The 26,650-nt window shown below is 37.8% G+C and overlaps 1 protein-coding gene across 1 annotated transcript in view; it reads right to left on the reverse strand.

The window, feature by feature from the left end:
• The window catches only part of hsf2 (heat shock transcription factor 2), a 38,058-nt gene continuing 11,408 nt past the window's right edge, over positions 1-26,650 (reverse strand). Inside the window, exons 3-13 of the mRNA XM_028797786.2 lie at positions 25,866-25,974; positions 23,423-23,550; positions 21,604-21,728; positions 20,227-20,302; positions 19,101-19,162; positions 18,537-18,615; positions 15,614-15,747; positions 14,300-14,551; positions 11,933-12,038; positions 2,333-2,393; positions 1-900 (exon numbers count right to left, since the gene is read on the reverse strand). Of these exons, the coding sequence (XP_028653619.1) occupies positions 602-900; positions 2,333-2,393; positions 11,933-12,038; positions 14,300-14,551; positions 15,614-15,747; positions 18,537-18,615; positions 19,101-19,162; positions 20,227-20,302; positions 21,604-21,728; positions 23,423-23,550; positions 25,866-25,974 (1,431 nt within the window). The 3' untranslated portion in view covers positions 1-601. The remainder of the gene's footprint in view (positions 901-2,332; positions 2,394-11,932; positions 12,039-14,299; positions 14,552-15,613; positions 15,748-18,536; positions 18,616-19,100; positions 19,163-20,226; positions 20,303-21,603; positions 21,729-23,422; positions 23,551-25,865; positions 25,975-26,650) is intronic.

Here is a 26,650-nt window from a genome sequence, read left to right on the forward strand (position 1 = left end):
ACAAAAACGTAAAATGTGATTTATTAGGACCGATTATAGAATGTAGCAATGATATGTCGGAGAAAGTGCACATCAAAAGCCAAATGCCGTTTACCAGGATATTTGTTCATACAGATAAACCATTGTGAAAACAATTTTACAAAGAGGCTGCACTAAGCAAGTTAAACTGTAGGCACTTCCATTTCCTTGGGCCTCATTACTGCTCTCTTTGGGAATAAGTCTGAGGCATAGGATAGAAAGGATTAAAACACAAGGACTCTTCCCAACCCCCCCTTTTTTTTTGGTGGAGAAAGATAAAAAGATAAAATAATCTGTAAAAATTATATACAGTATATAACAGCAAATTAATGAGGTGGGGTTGGAGAATACAAAAAATAAAAACACCCAGTCCACTATCCTCAATAATGATGCCAAGATACCAGGTACACCTGGGTATAGTACACAGCAATAAATATACAGAGTTGCTCATAGATTATGCATATAAACCAAATAAAAACAAAGAACCCTTTAATTCTGTAGCACATAGAGTACCAGAAGATACTAGCAAACAAACTTTCATCATTTTGATGAATATTTACAAGGATTTCCTTGGGGCTTTTCCTTAAACATCTAACACAGATGATGATTCACTGTTTGTAGTCTCAGGACTCAGTTTACATAAATAGAACAATGTTGCTTCACTTGCTTCTGCCTCAGTCAAAGGTTCAAGATGAATCAGTTTACTCCGTGTGGGGGACTCTTTGGTCAAGTATGCGTCAAGAAGATAAGTGGGGTCTTCAGAGTTTTCATCCAGTGACTCATTAAGATCAGGTACAGAACTGTCAGTCTCTGAAGGCAAAGCAGAATAGCCATCTAAGAAAGCTGCAAGTGGGCATGTTGTGTACTGGACCAGCTGCTTGTCTGGGTAGAGAAAAAAAAAAAAAAAAAAACAACTTAAGATCTCAGGGTTTCTTTCCCTTTGGGACACAACATTTTGCACACTTCTTGACAGCAAGCTCAGAATGGTACAGGATCTTACTATTTTAGGACTGCATGTTAAAAAGTAGTGTAAAAAGGTTAGTACCCACATCTAAAAAACTATTTAAAATACTGAACCTTTTACATTATACGGTTGCAGCAATCTAAAGGCCAAGCCATAGGAGCTGAATGTAATGCAGCATCCAACCCAGAACAGGATATAAATACATCACAGGGCACACTTGGCCACAAACATAAAACCTTATTTGCACTATTCAACCAGAAAGTCACTCATTGTAATAAATGGAACTAAACTAAAGTTCTCAGGAAACATTCAAATGGATACAAACTGAACACAGGTTTCTGAAGCTGTCAGGTAGCAGCTCCAAATCACGCTTTCACCCAGAACCACACTAGTACATTTTAGAATAAGCACTTAAATTAAGGAAGCAGATTCTCTTCCCCTTTTAAATTCTATTTAATAGTAGAAAAAATTAATAAGTAAGTAAAGTTTCACTATGTTGGCCTAGCTCTCTTTCTCATGGGTGGGGGTTGACTGGACTTAAACCTAGTTTAGTAAAATTTGATGTGCTTGTATGGAATATTGTTTAATTTTTATAAGTTCAATAAAACAAAAACACAACACACACATGTACAATACAATGAAAAAGGTATTAAACAGGTTTCTTAATACACAATATTAACACTGGCTGCCATCTAGTGCAAATCAAAGACAATGAAAAAGTGGCTCAAGTACATTAAGGCCATGTCACATTTGGTGACTTGTCCAGCAATTTTCAGTCACAGTCTTTATTCACATCATCACAAGTTGGAAGCCGTTTGTGACATGTTCCTGTGAAGGACATTCACTTAGTCCGACACTCAGTGACTCACTCCAACTAGTTTTCTAACAAAAATCAAGCACTCTGTTCATTAGAGCTGGCATTCAATGAATGCTCATTTGGAAGTACAATACATAGAATGAAATGATGAGGAAAAAGCAACACGGCTGCTAAAGACCAACGAAACAGAGGAGAAGCTTGTTGGTCTCTTAGGTCATGTTTTATGTACCACAATTAATTTGGGGGATGGGTTGGGAGTGTTGTGGAAAAATTGTTAAGATTGTGGCTGAACTTGCTGTTCCTAGTATCTCTTCGTACAGTACCAGCTCCCATATCAGGAGTATCAAGTTTTCACTTGAGTAAACCAACACAGTCCAATAAGGAGATCAACTGTTGTCGGGAATTGTGACATACCCTACTAATAGAAGTCATGCATGCAACACTGGGATTCATTTACACATAATACCCTAGAGAAATTTTTACTCAAAATTTATCTTACTAGCACGTTGACTATCATTTTCAGCAATACTCACCAGCATTGTTTTCTGAAGTTTCTTTGGGTACTGACTGGTTATCTTTAGAAATGTCACTGCCCTGTTGGTTGCAAAAAAACACATCACACATTAGTGATCTTGTAAACCTGGGGAAGACATCCACTGGAATCATTTGTTGTAACACAAGTCAGTGACAGTCTGTAAAGCCCGAGGGAAAGACAGTAAGCATTTCACTTGACAAGTAAACCAGACCAGACTATTTTCACTACCTGTCTGGTCCACTTCACTTCTTGGGACAGGTTAGACATTTATAAAGGATGTTTATAATTACAGAATGCGTTTCAGAGGTTCAGTATTTTTAAATTTAAAAAAATTTTTTTTATCAAAACCAGGGTATACAGTAATCCCTCCTCCATCGCGGGGGTTGCGTTCCAGAGCCACCCGCGAAATAAGAAAATCCGCGAAGTAGAAACCATATGTTTATATGGTTATTTTTATATTCTCATGCTTAGGTCACAGATTTGCGCAGAAACACAGGAGGTTGTAGAGAGACAGGAACGTTATTCAAACACTGCAAACAAACATTTGTCTCTTTTTCAAAAGTTTAAACTGTGCTCAATGACAAGACAGAGATGACAGTTCAGTCTCACAATTAAAAGAATGCAAACATATCTTCCTCTTCAAAGGAGCAAAAAAATCAATAGGGCTGTTTGGCTTGTAAGTATGCAAAGCACCGCGGCACAAAGCTGTTGAAGGCAGAAGCTCACACCCCCTCTGTCAGGAGCAGAGAGAGAGAGAGAGAGAGAGAGAGAGAGAGAGAGAGAGAGAGAGAGAGAGAGACAGAGAAAAAAATCAATACGTGCCCTTTGAGCTTTTAAGTATGCGAAGCACCGTGCAGCATAGTTAAAAGCTGCACACAGAAGGTAGCAACGTGAAGATAATCTTTCAGCATTTTCAGACGAGCCTCCGTATCGTCTAGGCGTGCGAACAGCCCCCCTGCTCACACCCCCTACGTCAGGATCACAGATAGTCAGCGCAAGAGAGAGAGAGAAAGAAAAGTAAGTTGGGTAGCTTCTCAGCCATCTGCCAATAGCGTCCCTTATATGAAATCAACTGGGCAAACCAACTGAGGAAGCATGTACCAGAAATTAAAAGACCCATTGTCCTCAGAAACCCGCGAAGCAGCGAAAAATCCGCGATATATATTTAAATATGCTTACATATAAAATCCGCGATGGAGTGAAGCCGCGAAAGGCGAAGCGCGATATAGCGAGGGATTACTGTATATCAATTTGCGGATTACATTGCATTATATTTTTAATAAAAGTCTTACAAATTTTAAGGAGCCTAGCTACTTTTACCATGTCGTTTCTGGAACATACACACAATCAACAACACCCCTCAGAAATATACAATAGAGCAGATTGAAACCGTGCAAACCATTTTTTTTTCTTTTAAGTGTACGAAAAATTGCTCTTGCTGATAATATAGGAAAAAAAATGTTTTTGAACAAGTATATTTATTGACCCTGATATCAAATCAATCTACATAAATGCAGATTATGTAGAACCTGTTGCGGTGAGGCAGAAATGACACCCCACTCTGCCTCTGTTAAAAGATTGGTACTAAAACTTGTTAAACTTCAAGCCAATACACATAGCTAAATTACCGTTGCTAAATTGGCCCTATTGTGTGTGTATATTATATAGGATAGATATATAAAACGAGGGGGGACCCAAAAATAACCGGAATTTTGTTGTGGTTAGGTTATTTATTTATTTCTTTCCGGTTATTTTTGGGTCCCCCCTCGTATATCTATCTAGAGTATGGGTGGCGAACTCCAGGCCTGGAGTGCTGCAGGTTTTCATTCTTACCATCTTCTTAATTATTACTTTTTAATTAACTTGACTCGGGTCCCATAGTTGTTTTTTTCCTTTAATTAACAGCCAAACAATAATGAGACAAAACAAGCCACCACATGACCAGCTCCCCTGTGCCCATTACACAATATCTGAAATTAAAGAGGTGATGGTCTTGGTTGATCTCTCAGGTCACCAAAATATTTTGACGGTGCTCTTAGAAAGAACAGAAAACCAACAGTTTTCGAAATTTGTATTATGGCAAAATGAGAGCAGCAAAAAGCCATGTAATTAAATGACAGATTTAATTAACAGCAAGAATTGACTTCTCATTAAGAAAGTGATTGGAGTGAAATTAGTTGGAGATTGATGCCCCAGTTTAGCTGGTCATCTGTTAGCTCGTTTCACATCTCATTTCTATTTGGCTATCATTTAATGAAGAAAGGAATCAATTCAGATGGCTGAACTCTTCTAACAGGGCTATTAAAGTGGTGGGGAAAATGTTAATTAGCAGTGAAAACTGGTTACTGATTAGGAAAAGGGTTAGAATGAAAACCTGTAGCTACTGTGGCACTCCAGGCCTGGAGTTCACCACCCCTGACCTATACAGAGATATTGAGAGAGATATATCGAGAGAGAATAATACACACACACACGCTTAACAGGTTTACAAGTAAAATAGACAAATGTTGCTGTTGAGCTAATAGGTCTATTGTTTACTAAGCACCAATTTCAAATTCTTTGTCTCCCACTCCCCCTCCTCCCCGATTTAAAATATGACCTGCTGTACTTAACACAAGGTTGCTCACCATCCAAACTCAGATAAGCATTGCCTGTTTTTAATTAATTTGACAAAATAAAATGAGTCTCTGGATGCAATAAAGTAGTTTTTTTTGTCCCGTTTACTTTTTGCTCCACTTTCTTTAATGTAAAGGCAGATATTCCAATATTTTCTTTCACTTTGGTAAAGTCAGTCTTGCAGCTCCCAGTTTACAGAAAGTTCACAGCTTTTAAAAAATAAAAAAAAAATAGATATGTGCTAGCAACTACCATAAATACTCTGCAGCACTCCAACTAAACTACCATAAAGCTTAGAAAAGCAGGTGTGGGGCGGGGGGAATTTGTGACTGGTTAGTTTACAGACCACATACGAGTTTTTTTGTACTGAAAATCAGTTGATTTAGATTGGCCGATTGATTACAGCATCTCTAAAAATTTAGAACATATTGTTGGCCAAATAAAACTATACTGCGATTGCCTAATAATGAGAAAGCTTTAAATCACAAGGACTTGTGTAGCACACTTACATCAAAAGGACTAACTGTGAATTTCTCTGTACTAAAGATCAACAGTGGAAACGGTTAGCTATTTCAAAATCCTTGACTACAGATCTGATAGACTTGCCTGAACCCACCATATTAAACCCATAATGAAGAAAACAAAACAAAAACAAAAAGTAGAACTTCTCATTCAGAAAAACATTTGTAACATTGCTTGTATAAGAAATCATAATTCCGGGAAACAGGGACACAAGTTGCTCTTTCCCCAATGTTGTAGCATAAAATCACACACCAAGAACATTAGAAACAGTTTTTACCCCACCATTTTAGAGATGGGCGTGATGAATATCCATAAACCACAGTGAAGTTAAACCACCACTGCCACTCCACCCGCACATTGTGTTATGACTCTGAACACTTAAAAGGCTGCAGGGCCAGACCTAGTAGCTGGACCCTTAAGAAATTATATAAATGATCTGGAAAAATGAAAATTAAAAACAGGGTAAAAACAAAATATATATCCTCATAAAACACACACACACACAAATATATATATATATATATATATATATATATATATATATATATATAAAATAAAATTTAGGAAACCCAGTTTTGAAATTTCTAGTCTCAAGCCTTTCATTATTCATCGTCAGTCAATGGGTTCCCTTAGAAATCAGGTTGGTAACCACAAGCTTACGAACTACATCAAAATATGCAGCGACTGCACTTGATCTTTATTCAAACTAAATGATATCCCGAAATTAACCCACTTTCAGCTCAATGTTACTTTCCCTGAGGTTTAACAAAGTTTTGAGAAAACATCTAAACAGAAAAAAAGTTAGAAAATTTAAGAGGAACAGCACTGTGAGAAAACAGGACATGTAGTTTTTAAAGCAACTCAGATATAGAGTAGATGAATCTTTAAAATATGGTGTTAAGTGAATTTTGCATGTTATATGGTAAATGCTATTAAAGACCATTCTCTTCACGGATGCATAAATAATCCTGCTGAACTGTGTAGTATGTCTTAACCTTCTAAGGGCTCGTTTATACGAACGCAAAATGCGTATGTGCATGCATCATGGCCGCCACGCATCCCCAGCATTCATTTGACGCGTCCTCTGAGCAGGTCCTTAGAAATTAACATGACGCATGTGCGAGTTGCAGTACTAGCATAAAGTCGGGGGGCGCAGTAAGCTAAAAGTTGGAATGCGATGTCAGAGTCTGTTTACTATCTACATGTGACAGAAAGCCGCTTTGCAGATCCTATGAGATCGATGTGGTGAAGCAAAATGCAGACATACAAATGCATTTGTGGTGCTTTTATATTCAAGCGTCGCATATTCCCAATCGTAATGACACAATACATTTTAAAAGTCTCACATACCGTCTTCTGTGCCTTTTTTTTCTTCTATGGCTTCCTCTGGACCTGACAGCAGCGGCAAACAGCAATAGATCGCCACACAGAACACATTAAATGTAGGATATTCCAACTCTCTCCACATTTAAAATCCTAAGATTTATATTTGAAATGCATTGAAGTATGTATGTTACATTTTACAGATAAATTGTTAATTTCGTTTAAATAATGAATACTGTTAATAATTACACACATGGGGGTGACATGGTGGCAGAGTGGTAGCGCTGCCGTCTCGTAGGGAGTCACGTCGCTGGTATTCTCTGCCTTGAGTTTGCATGTTTTCCTTCTGTGTTTCCACAGTGTGCTCCGGTTTCCTTCCAAAGATATGCAGACTTGGTGACACTAAAATGACACTAGTGTGTATGCGAGTGCTTGTATTCACCTTGCGATGAGCTGATGCCCCGTCCAGGGATTGTTTCAACCTAATGCCCAATGCTTGCTGGAATGGACAAATCCATGGATTGATGGATTTAATCATTTAACATCCTTTTCAGAGATATTGCGGTACGGGGTCATCGGAATTTAATGGGGGTTCCAGGCAATTCACAACACAGCGAAGCCAAACCTGTTCTCACCGTGATAATATCTTGCACTGCCACCTGGTGGATTCCTCCAGATTTCCATAAAGTACGCACACAAGTATAAACTCGTGCATAGCAGGAGCGTCCGCTGGAGCATGCGTTGCGTGAAGTATAAACCTGGCCTTAGTGTTCCATTTTTTCCGCAGAAAAACCCATGTAACAAGCATTGCATTTTTTTGCTTGAAAAATTACATATTTATTAAATCTGAGCTTTCTACTATAAAACATGCAAGACACTCAGAAGTGATGAACGTATTATACTACTACTAATAAATAATAAAAATGCTAATTTATATATATATATATTATATATATATATATATATATATATATATATATATATACTGTCAAAATGTGTTTTCTGTGTGGTATATCTTGATGCACGGTGAAAAACACAATCTAACACCACAGTCTTTACTCAAATTTGCATACATTCTGAAGTGTATACTGTACAGAACTAGTCTGACACCCAATTTGATATTCAGCACATGAACAGTTTCATTCATTGGTTCACTTTTTGAAATATTCACAACAGGGAAGAGACTGTACTTGTCCATTCCAAACCGAGCAACCCACGTAAGTTTTGCCCAAGTGGCACATTCAGCCATTCTCAAGCATCCCTCCCTGCACAGCATGGCTATTCTGTTGTATTCCTGTGCACTACAGGCATATTTGATGGCTAAATTTTGTGAATAGTTTAAAAAGAACGTACATTTTTGTAAACTAGAAGTTCTCTAATCAAAACTGCTTACAACTTGTATCAAACTACTTTTCATTTTACTAATATGAAAGTTGCTTTGAGGTTGACAGTACTGAAGAATGAAATAGCCAAGTTTCAAATTTGCATACAGTTTTGCAAAAATGGCACTCAATTTGTTTTGCTGGGGAATTCGCCATTGCAAAATGTGAAACTCTAAATAGATTTTATTTGGAAGACATAACCTCCCCAAACCCTGGTTTACACTTCTGTGTTTACCTGCGTTCTTTAGTGCAGTTTTACAATGCATGTAAACTGCAGCACATATGTTAAATCAATTCTATTTCTGCCCCTCATTCACATCACTGTGGAGGAGTACCATTTAAAAAAAGGTGACATACATATGAAGACACATCAAAATGCTCCACTGGGTACTGTACTGTTTTCTTCACAGGAAAACCTCATTACATGTGAACTCCCCCTAACACTTTTGCTTAACGACCACCCTTTCCGGTTTCTTAATTCCCACAGAAGAAATTGAAAATATGCGCTACAGAACTTCAGGTTCTCTCTCTCAGGTGAGCACTTAGGATTGCAAGTGCCAAGATTGTCATTGTAATCAGCAAAACTGGATTTGTACTTTTGTAACACATTAAGCAGCTTAACAAAATGTCTACAGGTGACATAAATAAGTCTGATTAGCCCCCAAGAGATCTTTATTTAAATACTAAATAGCTGGAAGATGCATGAAGTAGTAAATGCATGCAGACACTGTCAGATAGAACCAATACTTTTTCCCATCTCCGTGGCATAAATGTCACTCAAAATGAATCGTAAATGGTGTGTTTTGCAAATGTTGCTTGAAGTGAAACTGTTTCACTGTGAATTCAATTTTGAAACAAATTGTTCACTCATGACTAGGTCGACAGCATGCACTCCTGTCCAGTGTTAGACATTATCTTCTCCCCATTCAGAGAACAGCTAAGTTTTGGCCTTTGAATGTTTAGGCATTTTTCTAAAATAACTAACATTTAGAAAAAAACAAACAAACAGACGACATTTGTGGTTATGTAAAAACCATATACATATAAAAATGGGTCAGGTAAATTCCAAGTAGTACTACTTCAGTGTATTATCAAAAAAGGCGGCAACTAGAATGGCAAAAATAAAGAGGGCATAGGGAAGTATGACTCAAATGCAATTTCATGGCTGGAGCTTGAAACCGCACGATTGTGTTCTTGAGTGTGCTATGTGACAGACTGGCACCCTGCAATACTACCGCATTACTTGGGCTTGAGAATGGACAAGGATTAGGCCTGTACAAAAACCCAGATAATATGCCTGTGTAGAAAATTATCACTAAACCCGGTAGCATGAAGGTTCAAGGTTCTTTTATTTGCCATCTGTGCATAAAACCAACCGTTAAAGCACACTGGAATTCTTGTGCAGAGCTCTGTCTGAGTCATAGTAAAACATTAAGATTAAAAAACAGTAAAAAAAAAAAAAATTTAGATTATACCAGCACTATACAGAAACGTGGTAATATCTACACACACACACACAAAAAATGTAGGTATTGCCCAGTTAAAATATTGCACATTTTTCACTCGTCATTTACATGATAAGTGAAGTGAGGTAGCGTGAGGTTATTACACATATTCAATAATTTTGTTTTGCCATCAGTCTGACTGTAGCGAGGAAAAAGCTATTGAAAAACCTTGTTCTATTAAGACAAGGCAAGCTGCTGCAATGTAAAACAATTTGTAAGCTGAACCCGTGTTAATTATCAACAAGTTGATTAGAACTCACATTCATTTGTTCCCTCAGTAATAGTGCAATAAAGTTAAAATAAAGGCTAGATAAGAAATAATAAAGTTTCCTTGTATTTTGTGTTCATTTAAGATGGGAAAAATCTAGCTGTCAAAACATTGGTTCAAAGTTAATGTGCATTTGTTACAGTTTTCCATTTGCACAGTGAACAAGAAAGCACAATACAAGGGTGTCCCTTCTGATTGTTTCATATGTGCAGGTAGGTAAAAACAAATCTTTAAGTCTACTCTTGAAGAGACAATGAGCACAAGTAAAGATTTAAGGGGTTTTAAATTCAGAATTCTGGTTACTACCAAAAACTTACCAGGAACAATCACAATCACTTAAATCAGTCTCGGTATCATCATATGACAAAAGCAAGCTACGGTATATCAAGCAAAACAAATACTTCAGCTAGTTACATTTACTTTTAAGGAAAACTCTGATAAGTACTGATGTACAGTGATCCCTCCTCCATCGCAGGGGTTGTGTTCCAGAACCCCCCGTCAAAGGTGAAAATCCACGAAGTAAAAACCATATGTTTATATGGTTATTTTTATATTGTCATGCTTGGGTCACAGATATGCACAGAAACACAGGAGGTTGTAGAGAGACAGGAACTTTATTCAAACACTGCAAACAAACATTTGTCTCTTTTTCAAAAGTTTAAACGTGCTCCATGACAAGACAGAGATCACAGTTCCATCTCACAATTAAAAGAACGCAAACATATCTTCCTCTTCAAAGGACTGTGCGTCAGGATCAGAGAATGTCAGAGAGGGAGAGAGAGAGAGAGAGAGAAAAGCAAAACAAACAAAAAATCAATAGGCGCGGTTTGGGCTTTTAAGTATGAATGTCAGAGAGAGCGAAAGAAAAGCAAACTATCAAAAACCAATTGGTGCTGTTCGAGCTTTTAAGTATGCAAAGCACCTTGCGGGAAGCATATCGCTTGACAACGCAGCCACAAGTAAGCTCAGCAAGAAAGGGAGCAATGTGAAGGTAGTCCTTCAACATTTTTTAGACGAGCGCCTGTATCCTCTAGGGGTGCGAACAGCCCCCCTGCTCAAACCCCCTCCGTCAGGAGCAGAGAATGTTTGCTTCTCTCTCTTGCTCTGACAATCAAAAGTCAATAGGTGCTGTTTGGGCTTTTAAGTATGCGAAGCACTATGCGGAAAGCATATCGCGCAACAAAGCAGCCACAAGTAAGCCCAGCAAGGAAGGGAGCAATGTGAAGGTAGTCTTTCAGCGTTTTTTGAGGAGCGTCCATATCCTCTAGGGGGTGCGAACAGACCCCTGCTCACGATATATTTTATTTAATATATGCTCTGATTGGGTAGCTTCTCGGCCATCTGCCAATAGCGCCTCTTGTATGAAATCAACTGGGCAGACCAACTGAGGAAGCATGTACCAGAAATTAAAAGACCCATTGTCCGATGAAACCCACGAACCAGCGAAAAATCTGCGATATATATTTAAAATATGCTTACGTATAAAATCCGCGATAGAATGAAGCCACAAAAGTCTAAAGCGCGATATAGCGAGGGATTACTGTACTAGCTTTGTTACTCAGAATTTCTTAAGCTAATGCTCATCACTTATACTATCATCTATTAATCAGGTGTGGTTTATTGCATAGAAATTCTGCTAAGTGCTTTTCTATATACTAGTGGTTCCCAAACTCAGTCCTGTGCAACCCATGTGGTTTCAGGCTTTTGTTCCAACCAGATTCACAATAAGCAATAACAACTAATACTAACTGATCTTGTTTATTTAGCTGGTCTTTTCTCTTCTCATATTCTGCATTAAGAAAAGAACAGAAGTAGGACTTTTACATTTATAAGACAGGTAGAAATGCTTCCACTTTTGCAATAGCTTTAAATGCTTAACTCTTATTGTTTTCCTATTAAATTTGCCCTTTTTCTGTATATTTTGCATCCTTCATTTTACCCAAATAATGACAAATATAAATAGAGCAGACACCACTACTTACATCAGTCAAGTTATCAGGATCAATGCCAAATTGTTTTACACATAGTAAAGCTTGGAAGTCTTCTAAACTGCAATCAATACTGTCCAAATAGTCCATAAGTTCAGCCCTAAAGGAAAAAACCAATTGTTAAATTTTATATTAGAACCTGCTGTCTGTAGCTCAGAATTGTTTAGTTAAAATTTTATTAGATTCAGATTTTACAATAAATACATTTGTTTGCTAATATACAGTGTTCCCTTGTCCTAGGAAAATCTTTTTACTACGCTTGAACTTTTTCACCAACATCTCTTAAAGTACAAAATGGTCTTAAAACTATATAAGAAAATAATGAAGCATGGAGAGAGAGAGAGAGAGAGAGAGAGAGAGAGAGAGAGAACTTCAAAGTGTTATGGCATGCATGAGAAAACTGCTACTGTGGTGGAAGAGAGGCATGGGATATCTTCAATACACTGTGCAAAACCACACTTTACAAGTAAAAGTACATCAGACATTGAAGAAGTCTTAGCCCAAATCACTGAAGCTACTACATATTATATCAAGACGCACAAAGTGGCCAGCTACAAGCTCCAAACTGGCAAACCCAATTGGCAACCAGAATGCAAACTAATTCGAGACATTAGAGTTAAACTGAAAACCAACTGCTGATCAGTCTCTTGTTAAAGCATAGGTAGCTGGTTATGCCTGTTCTTTGGACCTTTAAAAAGTGAAGTTTCTAGAAGGAAAGAAATTGGATCTCAATTCATACATATGTGTCACTGTACATCAGATTGTTAGGTTATATGTGACATTCTGTGGCTTTCTTGCACTAACTAAAGAACTGCTAGGCCTACAGAGAATGCAGTCTTTCACAATGCATCTTTGTCTACGAACTACAGGTGAAGGCCACTCAAAATAGGCAAGGGTCTTTGAAGGATTCACTACCAGTGTTGGATACTGAGAAAATGAAAGCGACGCACCAGAAGGCATAACCAGACAAATGGTAAGAAAAAAGAAAAAACCAACACCACTTGCCTATTTTGGATCGCATATCCTCCTGAAAAGTTTTAATCCACTGCAATAGTGGAAAGCCAAGGTGGCAAGGTTACTCACAATTAACGTTATAACAAAAGTTAGACCTATGCACCTGCCATGTTTATTCCCATCAGAATGCATGTTCTCTGCCACTAAAATATAGCAACAAAGACAGCCTGCCTTAGTCCCAAGCATGTGAACATGCCTTCTTTCCTCCACTGTAACACTGATGTCTACCACAGCATTTTTTGAGATGGACTGCTATCAAATCCTGTACCTATCATTATTCAGTACCAAATTTAAATGCAAAAAATCATGACTACTTGCATTACTTGGACAATATTATGTGTTATATAATTCAATACAAAATAATCATTGTTGAAAGCCCTATTTAGAAATAAACATGGATTATATTTTACACCTTTGTTAATTTTATGCCTTATGTTAATCACAGGATATCAAGCTGTTCCAATCACATTTTTGATTTAAAACCTGCACCTCAGTTTATAAGATGACGGTACAAACGCCAAAACCATCTTCGCTGCATTATGGAAGGTACAAGTTTCTACCCCTCCTCCAGAAATGAGTAAAGCAGCTAAATTCTACTTTCACATATGCAACATAGCACAGATCTTTTTTTAATAAATAGCATGTGAATAGCAAAACATACCAACACAGTGTGTGTCTACAGAAAGAAAGCAAGATAGTAGACTTAATAAGCATTCTGGGTGACTGTCAACAGCCAATATGACCCAAGTGCTGCATAATCCAAGACAGAAAAGGTGAACCAAGAGGATATTTTTGAGTCTTGCACAAAGACCCTGAAATAAGTAACCGATCATCCCATTTGACATTCTGAAAATTGTCAAACTCTAGTTTTCAATCAAAACCCTTAATGCCGCTCTCAAACCTTCATTTCTACATACAAATCTGGTAGTGATAACTGCGCACAAAGTAACAGCTAGGTTTTTTTCATTTTCTATCTCTCTTCTTTAACATCTTGAACTGAACAATTTGCATATGTCCTGCAATGAAAAATATGAAGCCCCACCAGCTTGCTGCTGGTGATGAGACCCAATAGTGCCCTATTAGGCTGGGATTGGACAAATGTTACAAAATCAACATATTTTGAGTAAATGCCTACTTAGGCAATACAGTTACACAGTATACTATTAGTACCAGCATTTACAGTATGTTTACACCTAAACTACATGAAGGCAAACCAAACGAGTAAGTAGCTACACAAATATGAAGCAAATCATGTTCTTAAGCAGAATAATTTCTTTTGTAACCACACTAAGTACACTGTACATATACTTTACATAAAAAAATCCTAGATAACTAAACAAAAATTACCTGCCAAGAAGATTAATATTGTGTGAAATTGCTCCATTTTCATTGAGGATCGAATCCATCACTGTTGAAGGGTCATCCAAACTCACTGCAGGTGGTTTATTCAGCTGAAGTGCACTACTTGTTACCGGAGCACTTTCAGAAATAATCATTGGTAACTCAGACTCCGTTATTGTCAAACTTGTTGCATTTTCCTCACAGTCTATAGTAACGCCATCAGATTCATCTTCTACTTCAATGGTCTCTATGGAGGCTCTGTAATAAATTGAAACAATGTAAAGAAAATGTATATTCTGATCATAATAAATACTATAAACCTTTTTATTAAAGAAATATACTAATACTGTATTCTAAAATCATACCATCTATTACTAAAACCCATTATGTTTATATCATTCAAAATTAAATGAACCCCCTACCCCGGACACAGATTATCTTGATTATGGATTTTGAACAAATATATGCCAGCTGCTAAGTTCTTCCAGACATGTTCCTAACTGTACTTTTATACATTGTACAAATAACATTCAAGATTATTGTCTAGTTTAGGTGATTAAGCCAGGGTTACACACCAAAGTCAGATGTAGTGACTGAATGGTCAACCTTAAGCAACATGTTACAAGGCAGTAGTGTGTTGGTTTACAGCAAGTAACCTCGTTTGCCTTTACTACAACATGCTGTTATAATGTTATAAAAGAGGATTCCCTTCCCATTTCCTAAATGGTGAAGTGGGAGAAGTGAGCTTCACTCTCAGGTTGGGTTAATATTTTGAACAGCCTGTTGACAGAGAGCAGAGTAACTGTATTATTGCTGCACTGCCAGGGTATCCTGGACATTACCATCTTACAGCCATATGGAAGCTGAACCTGTAAAACAAGTATCCCATCCTAGTATATCACTGTAACTGATGATCTAATTCCCATGACTGATAAGTCATGTTTGATTAGCTTTGAACAACAGTTATGTTGTAGTAGAAAAAAGTCTTTCACCATGACAACCAACCAAGCCAGGAAATCTTCTAATGTTGAGAGTGGAAAAGAACCTAAATACATTAGTCAATTTTAACCAAATAACTGTACTACAAAATACAAGTTCTTAGGCGACTGTCAGTCCTTGCAAGTTTCAAGGTTTCATCTCATTGAGGTAAGGCTTTGAATTTTATTATTATGTGAAACCAAGCCTGTCTGGGATAGTTTACTCATCATGTCCTTTGTTTATTTCACAATAAAAACTATTCAATTTTATTAGGATAGGATTATATAGGAGTTATTTACATCTGTTATATACATATGGTTTATATATTAAAAAACACCTTACACGTTGTTGAGATGTTTGCTTCTTTTCTGAATCTTTTCTGGAATTTCTTGCTCATTGTCTGTGTCATCAGTAACATCATAAATAACAACATCTTCAAAATTTTTCTTTAAGCCATTTATACCATTGAGATTTCCCTGGGGACAAAAAAAAAAAAAAACTGCCCAGGTGAACAGCCACTTAAATAATTGAAGTTTTACCCTAGAATGGTCTGATGGCAAAATGACAAACTCCATTATATTAAACAATGTAAGCATAAACATGTGCTGTAAATTATTGCAAGAATTTTGGGAATAAAAATATATTTTACTATTAAAACACAAAGTAGACTTTTGTATTGTTTTCTCATTTAGGAATAATATGAACAAAAATTGTCCAACCATTCTTTATTATTAGGAATAAAATTATCTAAATTGCTCTTAAGACACTAGTTATGTCAAGTACTATAGTTATCATATACTGCTTAAATGTAGAAAGGACACAGTATGTAATAGGCTATTCCTAGCTTATACTAGAGGACAGAAAAGTGAAACAAAAATGCCCCAAGTTCTCCTTGAAAGATAATATAAAATTTACACTTGTGAAATTATCACTACCACCACATTACAATTGTGTGAAAGGTGCACCACAATAACCTTACACACACACACTTATATATATATATATATATATATATATATAAAAAAAAAAATTATTACATTGCAAACCATAGCCAAAGACTTATAAAAGTTTTTTTTTTTTTTTTTTTTTTTAAAGCAACCCCTGAAAATGAAATTGTTACTTTCTCTGCTTACAGCAACAGTGGTGGCACTGAGGCTAGGGATCTGTGTTGGCAATAGGAATGTTGCCGGATCAAATCCCATAAAATGCCAGAAGTGACTACTCCACTGGGCCCCCTGAGCAAGGCCCTTAACCTGCAAATGCTCTGTCCTAGGTGTGATGTAAACCTGAATCTAGCCTTGCAAGCAGGTCCTCGAACTTGTAGGGAAAACTTGGGGGTTGATGGTAGGATTGGCACTCCAGCCACTGTATGTGTAGATTAATATATAATACACACACACACACAGTATATATAGTACTATGCAAAAGTTTTAGGCAGGCGTGAAAAAAAAATGCTGTAAAATAAAATAAAATGATTAGCACTTCCATTTTTGAAAGCAATCAATCAACAAAATGCAGTGAATGAACAAAAGAGAAATCTAAATCAAATATTTGGTATGACCACCCTTTGCCTTCAAAACAGCATCAATTCTTCTAGGTACACTTGCACACAGTTTTTGAAGGAACTCGGCTGGTAGGTTGTTCCAAACATCTTGGAGAACTAACCACAGATCTTCTGTGGATGTAGGCTTCCTCACATCCTTCTGTCTCTTCATGTAATCCCAGACACACTCGATGTTGAGATCAGGGCTCTATGGGGGCTATACCATCACTTCCAGGACTTCTTGATCTTTACGCTGAAGATAGTTCTTAATGACTTTGGCTGTATGTTTGGGGTTGTTGTCCTGCTGCAGAATAAATTTGGGGCCAATCATACGTCTCCCTGATGGTATTGCATGATGGAGAAGTATCTGCCTGTATTTCTCAGCATTGAGAACACCATTAATACTGACCAAATCTCCAACTCCATTTGCAAGAATGCAGCCCAAACGTTCAAGGAACCTCCACCATGCTTCACCGTTGCCTGCAGACACTCATTATTGTACCACTCTCCAGCCCTTCGACGAACAAACTGCCTTCTGCTACAGCCAAATATTTCAAATTTTGACTCATCAGTCCAGAGCACCTGCTGCCATTTTTCTGCATCCCAGTCTCTATGTTTTCGTGCATACTTGAGTCGCTTGGCCTTGTTTCCACATCGGAGGTATGGCTTTTTGGCTGCAACTCTTCCATCAAGACCACTTCTGGCCAGACTTCTCCGGACAGTAGATGGGTGTACCTGGGTCCCACTGGTTTCTGCCAGTTCTGAGCTGATGGCACTGCTGGACATCTTCTGATTTCAAAGGGTAATATAAGCTTGATGTGTCTTTCATCTGCTGCACTTGGTCGACCACTGCATCTACGATCCTTAACGTTGCCCGTTTCTTTGCGCTTCTTCAAAAGAGCTTGAACAGCACATCTTGAAACCCCAGTCTGCTTTGAAATCTTTGTCTGGGAGAGACCTTGCTGATGCAGTATAACTACCTTGTGTCTTGTTGCTGTGCTCAATCTTGCCATGACATGAAACTGTCTTCCACAACCTCACCTTGGTAGCAGAGTTTGGCTGTTCCTCACCCAGTTTTAAGCCTCCTACACAGCTGTTTCTGTTTCAGTTAATGACTGTGTTTCAACCTACGTGTGACATTGATGATCATTAGCACCTGTTTGGTATAATTGGTTGATCATACACCTGACTATAATCCTACAAAATCCCTGACTTTGTGCAAGTGTACCTATAAGAATTGATGCTGGTCTGAAGGCAAAAGGTAGTAACACCAAAAATATTGATTTGATTTAGATTTTTCTTTTGTCCACTCATTTTGTATTTTGTAAATTGATAACAATAAACAATCATTTATATTTCTGAAAGCATTCTTTGTTTATCGCATTTTTTCCACACTTGCCTAAAACTTTTGCACAGTACTGTGTATAATATATATATAAAAAAAAAAAAAAACACCACCTCACACTGTTCAGTGTGGTGCTGAGGTGTCACCAATTGCACGACTGCAATCAGATCTCAATCCGGGTGGTTCGCCATGTGGTGGGTACGGTATTCTGCTGTAATCCGCACATGCTCCCAACCTTACAGCAACAAATACCTCTAACAAAAATCAGTGATGCTTGTTTACTACCTTTTTTGAGCAATTTTTAATTTTAATAAAAGTTATAAAAAAAACTAAACAAAAACATTTGGCATTAAAATTCATAAATAAAAGACACTTACAGTTGTCTGATCAACTGATTCATCAAAAATCTCTTGGATAAACTTTGATTTGCTTCCATTCTTATTCATCATTATGGGCCTAGAGGCAAAATCCAAAACATGAAACTTGTTACATCAGTGTATTCTTATATTTTTAAGTGTACAAGCATATTAATACCTACATCCGTGCATTTTTGCAATTTATTACACTCTTACAAGCACCATAGCATTAGTGTTGTAACACAAATACAATTAAACCACTAACATCTCCTTTAGAAATATTAATCAAGGCCACCTGGACAACTTCCTACTGTGTAAATATCTCACTATGTTATGTTGTTTGCACATCTGAACAAAGTGACCCCAACAGATGGCCCCTCCAGTTATATCAATATACCACTAAACACTCCCTCTACCCAAATGCAAGTCATTAACAGGCACCTCCAAAAGTAAGCAATGAACCCTGGAAAATTTCTCAGGACTGCAGCAAAAAGAATGGTTACAAGCGGAGTAGCTTCAAGTGAAACTAGATGAAAAACATTTTATGTAGGCAGTAAATTTGCCACAGAACAAAATCATGCTTACCTTTTTCGTTTTAGGCTGACCATTGGGTTATTTCGAACCAAAGTAACGATAAACTGTAAAATCTTGGGGTGAGTGGGGTAGGAGAAAAAAAAAAAAAAAATTCAATTTGATGTTTATAGGTCCTCTAAGAATGTTGGTAATACATATTTGGAAAAGAAAAAAAAAAAAAAACCCTATGAGAACCTGAAACATGAAAACATTGAAAATGCTCTTATTTGGACAAAGTTTAAAATAGGATATATAGTCACTAAAACGTGAAGACTAAAAATGGATACTTCATTTCCACATTGCTCCCAAATTATTAAATAATCATCCTATTGCCATATAAAAAATGCTCCCAGTCTAACAGCCTTGTAAGTATTGAAGATGTGCCTTAATGAGCAACATCTTCTACTACTCTAGTAGGGTCTACTGCTTAGCCAAGTATGTGATTTCTAACAGTTTTCATGCACCTATTCTGTTCCAAGACTTAGTAGTTGCTATCTTTAGGGCTAAACTGCAAAGATATTTGTAATACTACACTTGACATTCTTTGAGAAGGCTTTATTCTCAATTGACTCTCAACTTTGATTTGCAATTAACACACACTAAGCTATGGTTATCTATTGCAATCTTTCAAGATGGCTTGGGGAAGAAATTTCCAAAACTTATTGGCAATTTTTTTTTTTTTTTTTTAAAAAGATTATTACTGATAGTGATAAAAAATAGAAAATGGGTTACAAAAACACAACAATTAGAATAAAGTGTCATTAAACATTTGAGGAATATAAATGGACCAGTATTTTTTTTTTTTTTATATGAAACAGCCAAAGAACTGCTTTATGTAAAAAATACTGTAGGTAATGTTAGTTTGATTAATAAAAGTGAGACAAGGGAATCTAAGGAGTTGTGATATCTATGGAAAAGAACAGAGTGCAAGAAATAAAACGAACAAAATTGAACAAACAAAGCTTTGCTTGGAACCAATGTAAATTTTTGGCTTTTCCAGTTCAGAAAAGTATAATGTGAAAGTGGTTAAGTTTTTTTGGGAGTTTCAACAAATTTTCTCAAATCAGAAGCAAAGATTTAATCCTCCACAGTATTTTGATAAGATCTGCATACTTTATAACTAGTCTATACTTAATACCTTCTTAATGACTTGCTGCTGATGAGAATGTTTCTGTCTCAGTTCTGACACTTCTCTCCACAATGCTTCATTCTCCCTGAATGTAGGGCAGAGAGGCACAGAAAATTAATACATGCAATACGGAGGACAACCAAGTTCCACTACAAATAATAAAAGCATTTCTTGTACGCGCCGGTGCTATAAAATTCTATGTACTCTATATTCATGTTTATGCATCACAAATAAAATTATACTACATATTATTCCCCTCTTTTACTACTGACCAAAAGGAAAATAAAATAATCCAAAGTGGTTCAAGTTGCATGATCAGTGTGGCCTGGCAAGCAAAAGATTGGGTTTGCATATCTGTTAATATCTGCAACTTCTACAAAAACGCAACACATTGGGCTTTCTATAAAAAAAAAAAAAAAAAAAAGGGATATAAATAGAAAGTCCGATCATGGTGTCCTGGGGTTACTTTGTGCATCTGTGGCAGCATATCCAGAATGTTGTGATGATGTTTTCATCAGATGTACACAAGCTTTCAAGGAGCTGAAATCATTGAATATTGTGAATTTAGGTTAGCCCATCTGGGATCATGTCATTGTTGACCTTTAGGGATAAAGAGACTCCTTGGCCACCAAACTGCTAATACAAATACCATTCTAGAACAGCATACTGGCAAAATACCAGGCATCATCACCAATGATAGCTAGACATCGCTACTGCTTATTAGACATGGTATGACTAGGCCAATGATACAGCCTTTTGAAGAAAGCCTCCGTAAAGGCCTTTTTCAACAGATAATGCTACACCACAAGTGTAGGAATCAGTGGTGGATGGCAGAAACATTAGCATCTTCTCCTATTTTTAACAGAGCATCAAATTGCTCCACACCCTACGTTATTATGCCCTTGGAATAACAGTTAATTTGCCAAGTTAGTCTGTTCAATTTCAATAAAATGTGAGACTACCACGTTTATTATGCAACATGTCTGGAATACGCTGCCATGTTGAGTGGTATTACTGTACTGTACTTAATTACTAAAACTTTCTAAAATAATACTTTAGGTTTATTTTCCATGGAAGGCTAAATATTTTATTTTTATTTATTTATTTATTTTTTTGGTGGCACAAGTGGTTTTGTTAGAAATAAAATTTCTTGATGGAGGATTTATTTTCCTGAGAACAACAACTTCAATTAAAGGGTTGTATTTCTTATTTTTTCAGTGTGAGATTAAAGTAACCAAAAGGCATTTTTATAACCCTTTTCACTCATCTTTTCCAGGGGTGCCAGTAATTGTGGAGGGGACTGAAATAAATTAATATTAAATAAATATTAAATTAAATATTAATATTAAATAAATAAATGCTGGAGTTTAATTTTTGTAAAAGTACCTTTTTAATGTAGCAAGCTTTAGATCTAGATTTTCATGTTGATCATGGACATTCTGAAAAGTAGATATAATTTTGCTCAAGTCTTCTTGCCGAAATTTTCCATCTTCAGGTTTAGTCGCTGAAACCTGAAAATGATATAATGTTAGGAACAATCCCGATAATATTAAAATGTGATAATGAAGCAACACAGTATATGTTTATGACCTAGAGGTAATGATAATCCTCACCCCAAATTGTCTTTGGACTGATTTGCCAAGCTAATGTGTAACTATTTTAATGTAAAAAAAAAAAAAAAAAAAAAAATGTTACATACAGGCAGTCCCCGGATTACATACGAGATAAGGTCTGTAGGTTTGTTCTTAAGTTGAATTTGTATGCAAGTCGGAACAGGTACATTATTTTAACAAATACTACTGTTGACTAACTGTAACCAAGTGCTCTGCCAATGAATGATGGAGTTTCAGCTCTCTCTGACATTATTTCTATATTTTCCATGGTGATGGTTTTTCTCTTCTTTACTGTATCATCAGCACTTGCATCAGATTTGGGTTTCAGAGACATTGTTGAAGGGCGAAGACAAAAGGTTAAGATGAGCTCTTCTGCACAGCACTGTACATGCTATCACAGCAGGAAGGCATCCAACTTCCTGCTATGTACGTAACTGTACAAGCAGACTTGCTATCGAGAATGAATGGGGGCGACGAGGGGCGGTTCACCACCCACCCACCACACAGTCACCTCCACTTGCATACAGTATGGTGCCTGCAGCGTCCACCCACTGAGAACGAACACGGTGGGACCAAAGGCAGGTAGTGAATCGCCCACCACCGCCCCCATTCAACAGGCAGTCACCCAAGGCACACTACAATGCTGCCCCCCGCCTCCCCATTCACATTCAATGGCCTCCGTTCAGCCACAACCGGGTCACAGTTTGCAGCATCACCAGCTGCCCTCCAAGAACGAACGGAGTAGCCATTCAAGGGACACTTCAAAAGCTGTGAAAAGCCCCCCTCCACCCCATCCAGCCTCCATCCAGTCAGGAGTATAGCTGCGGCGGCATAGTGGGCGGGTAGCGAACCGCCCCCTTCTGCCCTGCATATGAGCGGTAGCTGCAGCCCCGGTGACTATGGACACCGCTTGCCGTGCACCCAGCCGCCCACGGAGAATGAATGGGATGCGGCCCCCACTGCCCCATTCATCAACTGGAGCCGGCCAAGGGACACTACACTGTGCGAACAGCGAAACTGCACCCCTCCAGCCACCGCTTGTAGCATCCCCAGGCCAAAGTTGACAGAGCAGCAGTTACTGAGGAGCCCAAATTGCGTCCCCCCAGACAGATGAAGGAGCAGCTGCGGCCCATTTCGCAAGTCAGATGTCTGTAACTCGGGGACTACCTGTATAAAAATAAACCATGTGAACTGAGGCAGTAATGTTTGATGCAACTCTGATACATAAGAGAAAACAGAGGAGAGAATGTTACCATACCAGTCCTAACCACCACTTTACCAGTTCACTTATTCTGGGGAAAAGAAATTATGCAATTGGAGAAATTTTATGCATACAGTACATGTTTATTTTATCCAGCAATTAAATGCACATACACTTAGGCACTCTGTAAATGTAAGAAGTTTTTTTGATATGTTTATTATGTATTTAAATATCTAGTATCCCCTCAAGAAATAGCCTCCCTAACTGAAAATACCAGTATTTTAGAGTTTCTTGATGATATGCAAAATTAAAATACTTTGCATAAACTAAAATACACAAACATTTTAGAATAACAAAATATTGCACAATTTTGGAAATAAATGCAACTTACTTTTCTTTTGATATTTTCCAATAAATCATCTTGTCCATGCTTAAAAAATGGATGCTGAAATTCAATTGGTCCGTCTCGTTCCTGTTTCACAATGCTTGTATCCATGTGAATTACCTTTCGAAATCCATCTAATTGGTTTGTAAAGTATACTGTAGTTAGACACATGAAAACAAAACTAGAAAGCAAACTTGCAAAATAAATTGTATATAAAATTATAACCAAAAGTCAGGGGGGGGGGGGGGGGGGGGGGATTCTGGTCAAGACGAAGAGGCAGTTGAAACAGCAGGAGACCCTAGTAACTGGTTTGAATGGAAGGGTTTTGCAAAGGGGTACATTCCAGTCCATTCTGATAAATTCCCTGGATGAATGCGGGGAAAAAAAAAATTCTTCTAAATTAGGCTAAAAATTTACTACCAACGGCAGGTGACTGTAACACATAGCTGGAAGCTTAGGGGTCAGTGGAAGATGGAGGTAGTTGAGAAGCTGCATCACACAAGCCACAAGCATCTCAGTGTTGATGTGAATTGTAGAATGCTGCATTCTAACAATTCAAGAAAGATACTTCCACTTTTGCTCAGGAGATGCACAGTATTCAATCATGTTCAAAGTGGGGATCCCACTAATACCGAGGGATGCATACCCCCACATCAGCTTAGAAAAAAAATAAACAGATCAAAACATCCATCCATTATCCAACCCGCTATATCCTAACTACAGGGTCACGGGGGGGTCTGCTGGAGCCAATCCCAACCAATACAGGGCACAAGGCAGGAAAAAAACCCTGGGCAGGGCGCCAGCCCACCACAGAGATCAAAACATCCGCTTGTTAATTTTACATGCAGTTTAAATACCGTAATAATTATAACTAGCCAACCCGCTGCGCCGCATAATTATTTTTTGATGGGTAAACGCTTCCTGAAAGACACAGTTGTCCAAATGGGGTGGGTTTGAGGATACGACTGAGTGAATGAAAAGATGGAATGGAGAGAGCAACATACAATTGTCCGTGACTGAAAACTGGTTTTGGCAGATACAGGCGTATCTTTTTGAAAGTTTGTCCCTGTGCCTTATTAATTGTCATTGCAAAGGCCAATCCAACAGGAAATTGTCTGCGTGTAAAAGTAAAAAGGCAAATTTGAATCTGATGGGGTCAGGGAAATTCGGGGAATATGGACAGTTTGTGAGGTAGCAGCTGCGATTGTTTTACACTCTAGTACATTGCGGTGAATTCTGGTAAGTCAGTCTAGTGCCTTTACAGAGACTTCTTGCTGGCATGAGGTTTCTGAGAAGCATGATGACTGAACCAATTTTAAGTTTGAGTTTATGCAGAGGCATGTGAGTGGGAATAAGACTGCTAAGAAATTCTTCGGGGAATGAAAGTTGATGTGCGGGATCGTCTGTGACGATGGAGTCAACGCTGGTGAAAGTTACTTCGTCGGTAGGGACAAGTTTCAGTACCTGTTCATTAAGGTTTAGCAAGTCTTCGTTGGTGATGCTTAATATACTTCCGGAGTCACAGCTGAGAAGTCAATGTCGCCACATAGTTGTTGAACGGGATCAGAAATAAAAGGAAAACAATGTGAAGGTAATGGTGCAGGTGTTCCTTTTTTCCCTGTCTTGCGAAATCTTGTTCGTGAGGAAGAGCGGTCATATTTGTCATCAGTGTAAGTACATGCATGGAACACCACAAAGGTTGCTTGTTAATGCAACCGGTGACAGTAAGTGCTAGGATTGGTGGGCGGGGCTCGGGCGTGCGTACCCCATGACACGGGAGGAGGGTTAGCGTTGGCGGGCGGGGCTCTGTCTTGCGTGCGTGCGTGCGTATCCCATGGTCGGGCGACTTGATGAATTATATATAGAAAAGCAGCTGGAACCGAAAAGAACAATGAAAAGTCAATGTGGCTCAGAGGTGCATGTGGACTGTAGCAGAGACGAAAGCGACTGAGGCGGTGTTTGGTGAGGTGCTGTGTGCCTCGAGAGTGAGGGTGGACTCGGGAGGAGGGTTAGAGTTGGTGGGTGGGGCTCTGTCTTGCGTGTGTGTCTTGCTTGCCATGGTCTGGTCTCGGTCTTGCATACCATGGTCAGCTGCTTAGTGAATTGTTGGTGGACGGGGCTCTGTCTTGCTTGCCATGGACTTAGTGAATTATATTATATTATATATATATTCACTATTATTCTTTGCATTTACATAGTGCTTTTCTCACTACTCAAAGAGGTCAGCAATTGCAGGTTAAGGGTCTTGCTCAAGGGCCCAACAGAGCAGAGTCCCTATTGGCATTTACGGGATTTGAACCGGCAACCTTCCAATTGCCAGTGCAGATCCCTAGCCTCAGAGCGACCACTCTGCCTTACTTTAGGTACTAAACATTTCTAAACAAGGACTACTACATCTTAATTAGGTGTGGAAGGCTTTTTCACATTTTGGCTTTACCAAGATACTTACACATATTTAACTGTCGTACAAAACTTGCCATGTTGTTATGTTTGAAGAACTTCGGTAAAATTTCTTTTGCAAATCTCTGCTCATCCAATACAAGGAAACTCTGACCATTCTTTAAGGAGGAGAAAAAAAAAAAAAAAAAATGAAACAAGACATCTCAGTTATTACTAAAAGCCTTTTTATTTTAAAAAAAAAAAAATTAAAAATATTTTTTTTTTTCAGGTTTTATGGTTTCCAAACTGCTGCTCTATTCAATAATCTTTGTTTAAGAAACCTCACAGTCATAAGTAAACAGCAGCCAGGAAAATTTTTTAAAAAAGGGCATGAAATCACTAAAACAGAACATTGTACATATAGTGTGCACAAAGCCGACTTGTGCCGTTATTTAGGTGTACACAAGCAAAAGATGCAAACTCCTCATGAAAAAAACATGTTTTGTTCATGCACATTTTAAAAATGCAACACTTTAAAAAAGCATGTAAAAATACAGAAACTTTACTGTGTTGGAGTGCTAGCAACCAGATACCTATTAGGCAAATAAATAAAAAACAGTGGATGAAAAGTACAAGGTATACCTTGGGAAGGGCATCCATGCACATTGTATGACTCTTTACAAGCTCACTATCAGGAAACATTTCCTGAAAAGGGGTATTCATACCTTTGACATGGCTTGCATGAATAATGCTTGTCCATCACATTTAGCAACCAGAGGATTTCAGACTTTTGATATTCACTTTCAGTCACATATGAAGACAAAGAAGGTAATATAGTAGAAGTATCACTAGTCC

The sequence above is a fragment of the Erpetoichthys calabaricus genome, chromosome 3, assembly GCF_900747795.2.
Source record: "Erpetoichthys calabaricus chromosome 3, fErpCal1.3, whole genome shotgun sequence".
In the NCBI taxonomy this organism is placed as follows: Eukaryota; Metazoa; Chordata; class Cladistia; order Polypteriformes; family Polypteridae; genus Erpetoichthys; species Erpetoichthys calabaricus.